General features: G+C 42.7%; 1 protein-coding gene across 8 annotated transcripts in view; it reads right to left on the bottom strand.

The window, feature by feature from the left end:
• macf1a (microtubule actin crosslinking factor 1a) overlaps positions 1-12,387 on the bottom strand; it is a 167,046-nt gene that overhangs the window by 9,257 nt on the left and 145,402 nt on the right. For 5 of the 8 annotated variants that reach the window (XM_030063174.1, XM_030063171.1, XM_030063169.1 and 2 more), the window contains 20 exons: positions 11,905-12,078; positions 11,525-11,680; positions 10,975-11,172; positions 10,561-10,689; positions 9,612-9,794; positions 9,253-9,408; positions 8,771-8,977; positions 8,235-8,354; positions 7,813-7,982; positions 7,401-7,560; positions 6,653-6,847; positions 5,935-6,207; positions 5,532-5,720; positions 5,157-5,268; positions 4,829-4,983; positions 4,358-4,520; positions 3,812-3,966; positions 3,561-3,635; positions 1,499-1,516; positions 245-362 (listed from right to left, as the gene is read on the bottom strand). In XM_030063174.1, coding sequence (XP_029919034.1) covers positions 245-362; positions 1,499-1,516; positions 3,561-3,635; positions 3,812-3,966; positions 4,358-4,520; positions 4,829-4,983; positions 5,157-5,268; positions 5,532-5,720; positions 5,935-6,207; positions 6,653-6,847; positions 7,401-7,560; positions 7,813-7,982; positions 8,235-8,354; positions 8,771-8,977; positions 9,253-9,408; positions 9,612-9,794; positions 10,561-10,689; positions 10,975-11,172; positions 11,525-11,680; positions 11,905-12,078 — 3,106 coding nt within the window. The remainder of the gene's footprint in view (positions 1-244; positions 363-1,498; positions 1,517-3,560; positions 3,636-3,811; positions 3,967-4,357; positions 4,521-4,828; positions 4,984-5,156; positions 5,269-5,531; positions 5,721-5,934; positions 6,208-6,652; positions 6,848-7,400; positions 7,561-7,812; positions 7,983-8,234; positions 8,355-8,770; positions 8,978-9,252; positions 9,409-9,611; positions 9,795-10,560; positions 10,690-10,974; positions 11,173-11,524; positions 11,681-11,904; positions 12,079-12,387) is intronic. The other 3 variants (XM_030063173.1, XM_030063172.1, XM_030063170.1) reach the window with 1 other exon arrangement.

Raw genomic sequence — 12,387 nt, forward strand, 5'->3', positions numbered from 1 at the left:
AAAATGCTCTGTTCACTCTTTGGGAAATGTGTTTGTAAAAGAGCTCAGTGATTGCGTGTGTGTGTGTGTAAGGAGAGAGAGAAAGTGTGCGTGTTTGTTTGTGTACATGTGAGAGAAAGTGTGAGTGTGGATGGTAAAATGAGAGCAGCTGTGTGAATGTGCAGGCATGTCTGAATCTGTGTGTTTGTGAAGGAGAGAGATTTAGGAGTGTGTGTGTGTGTGTGTGTGTGTGTACAAGACTCACCTCTGCATGGGTCGTTCTTGACCAGGAACTCGTCCAAAGCCATCCAGCCTCCTCCGACTCGCACCATCACCGTGCTGCGCAGGATCCTCACCAAACGCAACTGCTGAGAGTCGCCAAACTGAGGTGGGGAGAGATTTAAAGACACAAAAACAGGAGAAAAAGGAGGATAGGAGGAGGTAGGAGACAAGACATGGAGAGAGGAGAGTAGACAAATGAACAGAGAAAATGAGGAAGGAAGAGGAAGATAAAAAAGATTGGGGAAAAAAGAGCAGGATCATGAAGATGAAGAGTGGGGAAAAAAGAATAAGGATGAAAACAGTGAGGGAAGAAAATTGAAGAAGAAAAATGTAAGAGGCAACGAGTGAAGACAGGAGAGCACACAAAGAAATAGATGAATGAAATGAAATAAAGAAAAATGAGAGAAGAGAAATAAGGAGAAGAAAAAAGGTTAAGGAAAGGAGGAGATTGAGGGAGAAAGAAAACAAGCACACAACAGGGAGAGAAAGGAAATTGATAAGGGGAAAAAGAAACAGGGACAGAGTCAGTAGACTGATAGCTGATACACTGATTATGAATTTCAACTGACTTACAGCCATCACACCAAGCAGCACACGTACCAGATCTGAACAGATGATCTACTCCATGCAATAACATGCACTGACAGAGCTAAAGGAAGTCATCTAGAGCCTCTCAGCCCAGCTCACCCAGCCACCTACATCTCAGTCTTACCACTTACTGAAGAAATCACTGGCAATTCTCTACTCGATCTTTATATTTTCACAAATTTTCAAAAGGTGAATTGTTCAAACCACCCAGCAAAGCAGAACACCAAAGCGTTATCAGCACAGAAGGAATGTTTTTTTTTTTTTTTTTTCATCTCGATCTCTCTCCAAGCAGCTTGATTGCTTCCCAGCTTTGGTCCAAAGCACAATATATCACCCAACCACTAATTACCACTGCAGCCATGTCACTGTCGCCTGCTGCACTTTATGCAATTTGTCATTCTCCAAACCAAACAAATCACAGCAGGAACACAACCGGACCATGAAACCTGCTTACAAGTTGCAAACCAACAATGGAGCGTGACCTCTGTTGAACACTATTGTTTTTAAATCACCAATTTATTGCTGAATTATTGCAACACAGATATTTTTCTCTTAAAGGGTGTGAAGGCAGAAAGGAGGTCACTCCACTGGTTGGAAAACCAGGAAACAGATTTCAGACATCCAGTCACAGTTGTGGCAGTCACTTTACCTGGTTTCCAAGGAAGAACTACAATAAATCCAGCAGACACGGAGGAGAGAAACACAAGGGGAAAGAAAAAGAGAAAGAGTGAAATAGCATGTACTGACAACTGAACTGTTGCAACGTATGCAGATTTGGCATCTTTCACATGTACAGTATCTCCTAGAAACTGGCTTTTGTAAGATCCTTTATTTGTATTCCAGCTCAGGATTAATTGTGGAAGCAAACAAGACGCGGTGGCTGTGAAATGTGTGAGGGATGCTATGACGGTGATGTGGTAAATGCTCTACAGAACTGCCAACTGGTGATAGTCAAATGGAAGTGAAGACAGCAACTGTGAGGAAAGTGAAGCCAGACACAAACAAGAACAGAAACAGACAAAAAGCCAGAGAAACAACCAATGTGACAAAAACAAATTGGTGTACTGTTAGTATCCCTGGTGTCTCTGGGTCAGACACCAGATATCATTAACCAGTGGATAATGATGGAGGGGACACACACAGCAGTGCCAGTGATGGCCGGTCCAGTAGAAGCTGCTGAAAACTGTTAGGATTTATTGCTGCTGTAAAATGCTGCAAAGATACACACAGACAGGTGGGTCGAAGCATAAAAAACACACTCCCTTTGGGTGCAATTACAACATACAGTTTGTTCTGCAGTCCAAACCACAATGAAACAGTATATTTTGCTGAATTCTGGTATTTGGTTCCTTTAAGTTTATGTTGCCCGATTACAGGCGAACCAGATCTTGTGAAAAGTGGATTCACATGCACATGCAGCTTGCTGATTGGGTAGAGGTTTGGTAATTTGTCATCCTCACATGGGTGCAACTTGACAGACGTGTCTCTGCTCTTTGCCATAATTTCCCGTCTCTGCTGTCCATACCAGTCAAGAATATATGAAATAGCTGAATGTGAACATCAGTCTAGACTGTGGTTTTTCCTGACTTCATTTTGTTACTCTACACTATCCATGCATGACAAACTGCTGGTTATCAGATGTCAACATCTGTCTCCTCATACCCATAAACCCTTGTGTTTTGGGGTCGTTTCCTGTAGTTGGAGATTAGCAGATTACGTTCTCACTACTTAACCCCCAAACTGCTTGAAACTACACTTGGAAGAGGACTGACACTTGCATTTGCAGGTTTCTGAGTGCAGTTATTTGATGAATGGCACTGTTCTCACCTGCCCAAATCAACTGAGCTTTAAGGATTGCTCCTACATTTTGGGCAAAATAAACTTTTTCAGAAAAAGATATTTTGCCCAAAACACTGGAGTATTCCTTTAAGGGGTAAACACTCCAGAGTCTGAATAAAGTGCTCTGAACATGTCTGGGGCGAATACCCTGATAGCAGAGTGAGCAAATCAGCTTAAGTGTGTCTAACCTACCTCATGAGTACCCACAAGCCCTGTGTGTGTGTGTCAATGCTGTTACATTTACATCATCATATTAATGTTTTGGTGATGAGAGGAGGCACAGCCGACAATCCCAGAGTGCTTTGAGATGTTGCAAAACATGTTATAAACACGTTACATCAATGTTATAAAGACATGTCAATGCTGTAATACAATTATTTAAGACATCAAAAGACACAAATACATCATGAGCACATGATGTGAGAGATGGACACACATGAGAGAGATACCGTGATGTTATGTGGAGAGGTGTGAGTAGTTAACTGATGGACAAGACAAGACACAGCCAGCTGAGAATACTTGGACCTGTTGTACAATCATTAAACACAATGAAGTAGGTCAAAGAGGATTTGAATGTAATTCTCAGGATGTGATCACATCTACAGTTTTTGCAATTTTTTGTTTTTTGGCTGTTTTGGGCCGTTACAATGCCCAATCAGAAGCAAACCAAGGCTTGAAGGGGTCAAAAACGTTGTGATTCCAGTGAGACACAAAGAATTACCTGCAAAAACCCTTTGACCTGGACCTACTAACAATCATATATCACAGATAAATCATACTCAAGTATAAAAGTATTTCCTATTGTTTTTATAGTATCATTACATAACAGTTAACAAACACTGAAACTGAAGTAAAGCCTGAGCTGAACGTACCCGGTATTTGTTCTCCCCTATCTGCTCCACCTGGAACCTCTTGGCACATTTACACTGGGCCACCTGCCGAGTCACCTGCAGAGACACACAACATGTCAGCAGGTGTGTGTGTGTGTGTGTGTGTACAAGTCTGATATTGCTTGCACTATGAACACATGGCCCCCGTATCCCATAATTATTGCTTCTGTGTTTTTCTATGGATGTCTGTGTGTCTATGTGTTTGTATATGGATTTTCTCCACTGTCCCTCACCTCGTCCTCTATCTTGTCAGCGTCAGTCGTCGGTCGGTAGGCGTCTTTGTTGGGATGCAGAGCAGCCACAAATTCGTAGTAGTCGATGTAACCATCTCCGTCTCGGTCAAAGATGTCTGCCACCGCCGTCATCTCCAGCTTGCTGGTGGGGAACTCTGCACAGATACACAACAGTCAGTTAGTTAATGAAGAAAAATCACATTATCTTGTAATAAGGAGCTACAGTTAAATAATTCAGACATTACTGTAATGGTGTAAGACTAAGCCTAGTTCTTCAAAAGTTATGAACTCAATCTCAGAAAATCAGAACTGAGAAATCAACTTTCATCTTAAACGTACATCAGATGAATTTTTAATTTGAGTTCAGTTTAGCTGCAGTCCATTTTTATTCCAGCGTAAGAACTGCCTAATCATAAATCTATGTTTTAATTTGCAGTTTGTGTGGAAAACAGATAATTATGGTAAATGTCCTACTTGTAAAAACATGTTTCTCACCGAAGTAACAAATCAATCAACCATCCCAACACCCAAGTGCCCGTTACGTACTTGAGGCCAGGATGCCGTCAATGAACTCCTGCCTTGTGATCTTTCCATCTTGGTCCTTGTCGATGCGTCTGAAGAAGTCCATGACACGAGACTTTTTGTGGTTCATCCAGCGCATGTACTTCTTCCTCCACACGTCAAAGTCAAAGTTGGCGAACTCTTTCAGCTGCACAGTGACAAAGAGACAGTGCTGTGTTATTTTTCATGTCACAGTTGTGCTGGTACAGTATCAAAAATTGAATAGAAATGACAGAGAGTAGAAGGCTGAGTTTGGATTAAAATCAAAATATTGCCATTTACAGTTAAACTGTAGAGCTATGGGTGTCACCGTGGAAGAAGTAAACTGTCTATATTTGGATGTAACTTTGAATACAACAAGTAAAATGGAACGCATCCAAATCTATGTCTTCTCTTTTTAGTTGACCAAAATTTTATTCATTTTACTTAATTTAAAAAGTAATAGTACAAAGGTACCTCCTCAAGCCTATCCAGAGCATCGTTGAGCTTGCGCTGGCGGTCAAGAGCCAGCAGCCAAACCTGTTGCCACCTGGCGCAGAGCTGGTTGATCCGTGGGTTTCCACTGGAAACCTGCATGGCTGCCTGTTGCTGCTGCTGCTGCTGGTGTTTACCTATGGAGGGAATTAGAAAGGTGAGTTAAACTGCCAGTTACTCAATGCCAGTGTTACGACGAACCTAATATTATGTATTACTGGTGAATGTCCAACACATGCACTTGCACTGTCCTCATCAAGTGGAGAACTTTTATATTTGTGCACCAAAGGTAAAACATGACAAGGCTTACGGGCTCCTCTCCTCTCTGCCAGACTGCTGGGAGCCTCAGATGGTTTCCTCTTGTAGGTCTTTGTCACCTTATCGACGTCAGGCTGCTTCCTTGTCATCTCCTCCATGAACACCTGATGATGACAAAACACGCAATCAGTGAGAGGAGCAAAACTGCACAGCACAATTAGCAAAGCATGGCACTAACACCTCCAGATCTGATTCCATCTAAAGCTTCTACGTAATTGTATAAAAGGTGTTCTGGATCAAATCAATGACAAAATGAAATGTGATGTAATTCATGCAGTAGAACAGTTAACTTGAATATTCCATGACAGAAAGTAATTAAGACACACAACAGATAAACTGACATGTGATAAGTCAGTGGGAAACCAACCTGGTGCTCTGTGATGAGTGTTTTGAGTTGAGGGATGTCCTGTGGGAGGGGCTCTGTGTCTCTCTGGACCAATGTGGTCTCAGCCCACTGTAGCCATGACAACAGCTCCTCCAATAGGTTGGCATTGTTGAGCAGCTCAGTCAGAGCTGTCTCCAGCCGCTGTTCATGCTGTTTAGCCCATGTCAGCACCTGTGGAGAGCAAAATTGCTGATTAATTCAGGAAATGTTCCTTTTATCAAAGTTATTTTTGACCTTCTTAGGTAAATGAAGGTGAAGGGAAGATGAGCATTATTTTGTTGAAGTAAAAAAAAAAGTCAAAGCTAACTAAATTTGGATTCTGCTTCTCACTATTTCAGCTCCTAATTCCTCTTCTGTCTGTCTTCCTCCCCTCTCAGCCCCTCACCTCCTCAAAGCGTGCCCTGATGATGGTGATCCAGTGTTTGATGGTGGTGATGGAGTCAGGGTGACACACAGTCAGGATGCCCTCTCCCATGCCAGCAGCCTTGTTGACGTCTGCCCTCTTCTCCTCCACAGTGCCCATGAAGTCGCGGTGTGTGTGCAGCAGTGCCTGCAGAGTCTCCGCCTCTTCAGGAAGGACGCCACGGAAACGGAGGGTCTGTTCTGCCTCCGACAGCCATTCCAGGAGCATCTGCACGGCTGTACGGAACTCCTCAGCCTGACGGGGAGACGTGAGATGGGAGAGCATGGAGAGAAAAGAGGGAGAGGTTCATAAACAAGTTCTATGTAGCTCCGTGGGCAAAGAACCACAGTAAGAGTGGGTTTTACTGGGTTGGTTTTACTGGGGCCATCCATGCTAAAATGTGTGCACTCATAATGCTGCTGCCAAAAAATACATGTTGTCATGTTGAAAAAGGAAAAGGGGAGGAAAATGTAAAATGAAAGAAACACAAATATGGCAAAACAGCACAGCTCAAAACATTTTCAGGTTACAGTGAAATGTAAAACTGTCGAGCTTTGAACAAAACAGTTTTCTGTGTTTGCCTGACATTTTTTAGAGTCATGATGTGCAAATTTATTTAAAATCACACTAATTGATTTTAAAGAAAAGAAAGTAATCAGTTTCTCTGATAAAGTTTAAAGCAGAGGGCTTCCTCTCTGACCTGTTTGAGTGCCTGTTGGAGGCGGGTCTGCTTGCTGACAGACAGGGCGCACACTGTATCCCAGCGATTACTGAGCTCCTGAAGCTGAACTTTGACCCACGCGGTGTCATCGCGGCCGGTCTCCATCAGCTCACGGGCAGAGCGTTTCAGAGCCTGAACGCTGCTGGTCCTCTTACCCAACTCCTTTTGGAAAGCCTGGGGGTTTAGAAAAGTGCAGTGTCATGAGGCCTCAGCGTGGTTAACACAACACAACACATGTTATGTAAAATGAAGAATGAATAAAATGAAGCTGTTAATTCCAAAATATTGCTTTGTTAGCACTTGTTGAACTCTATTTCTGCATGTGTCTGTGTTTTTAGTGCCCAACAGGCCAAACTGCTCATTGGAGAAAAAGGAAATTGTATTGTACCGTACTGAGGCATTCATTAGAGTGGTTTATTATGACAAAGCAGTTGGACTGAAGGACCCAAATTCAATAAAAGACTCTGCTGATCATGCATCCTGTTGGAACCAACCAGAAACAGGCCTGCAGTGCTTACGATGGCAACCTTGCTTGAGGAGTTATCTTTCAGTGTTTAGCATTAGTACATGGCAGTCTGTGTGATTTAATTAGCTATTCTAACCCTAAAGGTTTAGCATTAAAACACTATGCAAGTCAGAGAGACAGTTAATAACCTTTCACACATTTTTTTTTTTTTTTTTGTAAACAAATCAACACACTGTAGTTATCATAGTATAAAATATATACCTTGTGTGAGTCCATGAGGTTGGACACCAGGTCCAGGTCTCCATGGACAGGCTGATCTTCAGCTAGCTGTGGCTCAACCCGATATAACCAGTCCACCAGGGCCTGCAGGGCCTCAGCAAACTGACCTGAGAACAGCAGAGCCTCCTCTAGTTTGTGTTGTCTGGATGGGGGAGAAAGAGGACAGATAACTGTTAATGATAAAATGCACATCATACCATATACTGTGTCACGTACCCATTTTATATTGCATCTGTTTGGCTGTTTTTTTTAATTACCAGGTTCAAGATAATCTTAACTTTTCTCATTTCAGATTTTGTCATACCACACATCCCATGTCTAACACCAAATTAGGTCTGATAATTTTTTTTAAGTATATGAGAGGTCATTTTCCCTCAGCCTTCACCCTCCTCACCTCTCCACGCTCTTGCCACAGACGGTGTCCCACTTGTCCCTGACCTCTCCCAGTAAGTGGTCCAGTTTCTGGGTGTCTGCCGGCAGCTGGGCCTTGTCCCTCATGGCCTTTCCAGATCTCACTGTGGTGTCATAAACTGGTTGCTTTGAACCCAATGCCTTCTGAAACTCCTACACAGGGGGCAGCAGGAGTTGACAGAGGGAGAAAATTAGAGGAGAAAAATTTGAGAGAAATAGCCAACTGAGATGTTTTTTTTTTTTTTTTTAGAATTAACTAATCTCCATCTCATGGAGTATCAAACAGCAGATAAATCATCAGTTTCTAGTTAAGATTCATCTGCAAGTTTCCTGCTGCAATGAACATTTACATTTTAATGTGTTTTCATTAATGTAAAATCATTGTGGTGGCATTCCTTCCTTTACCTTGTGTTTGGCCAGTTGTACTTTGATCTTGTCTGGTTCATTTGAGATCTCAAGCTCTGAGTCCAGTCTGTTCTCAGCTTCCTCCAGCCAGTCTGTCAACTTCCTCCAGGCCTCGTGGAACTGCAGAGAAAGAGGGGTGGAGTGACAGGTTGAGATACTATTACAGGCAAACAATCAACATGTTTGATGTGGATGAAGCTATTTGCCAAAGAATGAGGAGATCGGTTCACTGTCACATGCCGAAACACCAATGACCATTATGAGACTTTAGGGATGTAACAGTCTCTAAAATGTATAAATTATATTACCACAATCATTTGGGTAACATTTAGCAAAGGCTCTTATCCAGAGTGACTCACAATGAGATTAATACTAGAATAATGTTTCATTCCAATATGTGAAACATTTCACATAACCAGCATTGCCCAAACAAACTTAAATTTAACTTAAACAGTGTTTGCCATTGTATTTACAGTTTTCTCTTGGTCTTCGTGGGACAACACAACATCATTCATTTTAACAAGAGAATCCTGTACCTGTTTGGCCCGTTTGCGGGCTTCGTCCAGATGTCGTCCGCGGTCCAGCGACCTCTGGACCAGCTTTTCCCAACGGGCCTGGACGCTGAGCAGCAGGTTCTTGATCAGAACCACATCCTGCTTCAGGCTGGCGAAGCGAAGCTGAGAACCGGCCTTCTCCAGAGCTAGGACCTGCTCTCTGTGGGTGTTCACCTCGTTCACAAATACCTGGAGAGACACAGCAGGAGTTGGAAGTGGAGGAAGCAGGAGGAAGGTGGAAGGGAAAGGGAGAAACAGTATGCTGAACCCTATATCTTAGACTTGATTGTGATATACCATCTCAGCCTAATAATGGCCCTTATAACATATACAGAGTAACTTAACTTTGATGCTGTGAGATGAAGTATTCCTTTTGCTGTACACTACATTGTGTTTGTCTGTCCATGTCACAGTTATTTGACAGAATTCCATGACAAAACTAAATCTTTCCTCTGTATCTATACCTTGTGCTCGTCGATCTGGAAAAGGACGGTGTCTAGTATAAGGCTGGGGGGCTGGGCCATGTTCAGGGTCTGCTCAGCCTGGGTCAGCCAGTTGATCGTATCCTGCAGAGACGTCTGGAAACCTGTCGCCAAGGCAACAGCCTCCTCCAGTTTTGCCTAGAAATGAGAAAAAAAGTTAGCCGTTTACAACAATAACAGCTCCACTAATTGCTGATAGCAGGTCAAAGTTATAAATGTGAATTGAAGCTAATGAATTAGTCACAAATGACACCTAACAACAGCAGATAACAGCAGATGTTTATAAATATGATACATTGATAAACAAAGACAATATGAGAACAGAACAGAGCGGATCCTACCCTGCGGTCGTCCATCTTGGTGTTGAGGCTGGCCCACTTGTTTTGCAGCATGGCCAGGTTCTGCTGGGTCTGGGTTGTTCCGGGACCGGCCTCGTCCCCTCCACGGGCCAGCAGCATGGACTCCCCTTGATCCAGCAGGCGGTGGTACTGGTCGGCCCGCTGGGTCAGCTGGGCCTGAAGCTCCTGAAGACAGAGAGAAAGAGATGGATACACAAACACCAACACCCAAACAACAACTGACACAGAAGGAGAGCGCTGGACAAAGGATGAGTGCTACTGTGTTTCACAGGTTGGTTTAGGACAATGGAAGTCATTAAAATTTCATAGCTGGCGTTTGCTAAGTATCTCTCTGTGGGAAAGGAGGGGCATATGTAAGTCAATACTCAGAACACCTGCTGAAAACTTTACAACCAAAAAATTAAATTTGCTAATAAAATCTGTTTATACCTATTTGCATTCTTATATTGAAAACTTTCCCTAATAGTTAATAGTAAAGTTTAGTTTCCAACTAAAGACCATGACTTGATGCAACTCATTCTCTGAGTGCTTGTAATAGCAATAAACAAAGTTGCACCTTATAACAGGAATATTATCACAAACCTTAATTTAAACTAAGACAGAGAAATATTTTTGTAGGGGGAGGGGAAAAATCATTAGGCCAATATCCAAAGCTTGCATCTTTGTTTAATGTGGTTATATATTATTACTTAATTCTAAAAAATAAGTCTCCCTCCCTTCATCTATCCTGCATTAATTGTGCAGGAGTTCCAAACGATTCCTCTGGACGACTGCATGGCAATTAAGCAGAAGTGCAATGACCACATAAGTGGAACTTATGCACTGTATGGCTTCATCTGTAAAACCCATCCTTTAAGACAACATAGTTTATAACTGGTGTTTATGTTGCCTAACACTGCAGGTGTTGTGGTGTAATGTGAAGCCCTGTTACCATGTGCTGCTGTAGCTGCTCCCTGGCTGTCTCAGGGAGGCCGCCTGTTGGCTTGGCAGCAGACAGCTGGCTCTCCGTCCTCCTAAGCCACTGCAGAAATTCCTCCAACTCGCCATGGAAACCCTCCGCCTGGACAGACAGAGGTCAGGGACCAACAGGAGAAGGGATGTGGAGGAGCACAGATCAGAACTGGATTAATATTAGTCCCAAAATTCAGGTATCCTTTGCTTTTTTACAACAAAATACAACACTGCTAATACTGATTCTATAACAAGGATGACAACTTTGATAATAATACCTCTTTCCTGATGCTGGATTTTCCAAAATAACTCCACAATGTTTAAGAACATACTGTATCTTAACAATAGGTTCCTCACTAGAAACATCTATTTCTACATGTGGTTATTACAATACCTGCTGCAGTGCGGCCTCCAATAGTTTCTGCCGCTCCTGGGTCTTGAGCAGCAGGCTCTCCCAGCTCTGGTTGAGCTGATCCAGTTGGTCTCTCAGGTGGCTGGCCTCATCGCCAGGAGAGGACTCCAGCAGCTCAGCGGCAGCACTATTTACTGTCTCAACCGTGGCATGATGGGATAGCACATCATTACGCAGCACCTGAAGAGAAGAGACAGAGGGATTCAGATAAAAGTGTCAACAAACCAAATCATGGTTGTAGTGCTGGGCTCACTTTCTTCACAAAGAAAATTTGGTTATAAGGTCAGTAATACGTGTAATAAGTGACCTGACAATCAAGATACTTCTAGATACTCCTAGATCCAGGACTACAGTGATACCAAATAATAAATACATCAACAGTAAATACTGAGTAGTGGAAGCAGTGAAATAATATATATAGGCCAATTCAAAGCTTCTTAGTTACAAGGTGAGTTCATAAAGAAGGGAGCTGTGGGGACAAAAGAATAAGATGTGTCAGATTTCTTTGGTTTTGTAAGGACCGCAGACATACGTGGTGTTTGGCGAGCTCGATCTCAATAGCCTTGGGGTCGGAGCTGACTGGCCGCTGTGTGTCCAGCGTGGTGTGTGTGTGGCTCAGCCAGGCCTGCAGTTCTGACAAGGCGTGCTGGAACTGACCCAGAGCCAGAAGTGCTCCCTCCAGCTTGTGCTGTGAAGGACAAGAGGATCAGAGATAAAATTGGCAATTCAACATATTGGAGTATAATGAAAAACACTGTCAAATGTTATCACTGTTATTGTTAATATTGGTGATATTCATGTTTTTACTTCAACTGAAGGACTACTTGATCCCCTGGTGTATTAAAAAAGAAATTTTTACAATCATTGGGTTCATAAATCCCTGTAAAAGCCTATTGGATGAACACGCATTACCTGTCTCTGGGTGATCTTATCCCCCAGGTTGTCCCAGAGGTGTCGGAGCTCAGTGAGCGGCTCCTGGATCATGTCCCTGTCCGTCTGGTCTGACACTTTCTTTAACAACAGCTCCCCCTGGTGGCAAAGCTTCTCCATGTCTATCTGCTGCTGGTAAACCTCAACCTTGTACTGCTGCTCAGGGTGAACAGACCGGAGGAGTTGGCAAGAGAGGTAAAGGGAAAGGTGGGTTGTTAGTTCTGGACTGTTACTGGGTAGTCTGAAAAATTACATTCTAAAAACTCTAGGTATCTCTATGCATATTTCAAATTTTTCTGGAGCAGTAAAATGTTACATCAAATAATACAATAAATATTTTCTGCCTCTGAAAATGATGATTAATACCCAAGTGCTTAACTCTGAATTTCTATTGTCAGCTATTACAACATTTACTAATGATGATAAGCATTACATGAGAAAAAAAACAGGCTAACTATAACAAGA

Source organism: Myripristis murdjan, chromosome 11, assembly GCF_902150065.1.
Source record: "Myripristis murdjan chromosome 11, fMyrMur1.1, whole genome shotgun sequence".
NCBI classification, from domain to species: Eukaryota; Metazoa; Chordata; class Actinopteri; order Holocentriformes; family Holocentridae; genus Myripristis; species Myripristis murdjan.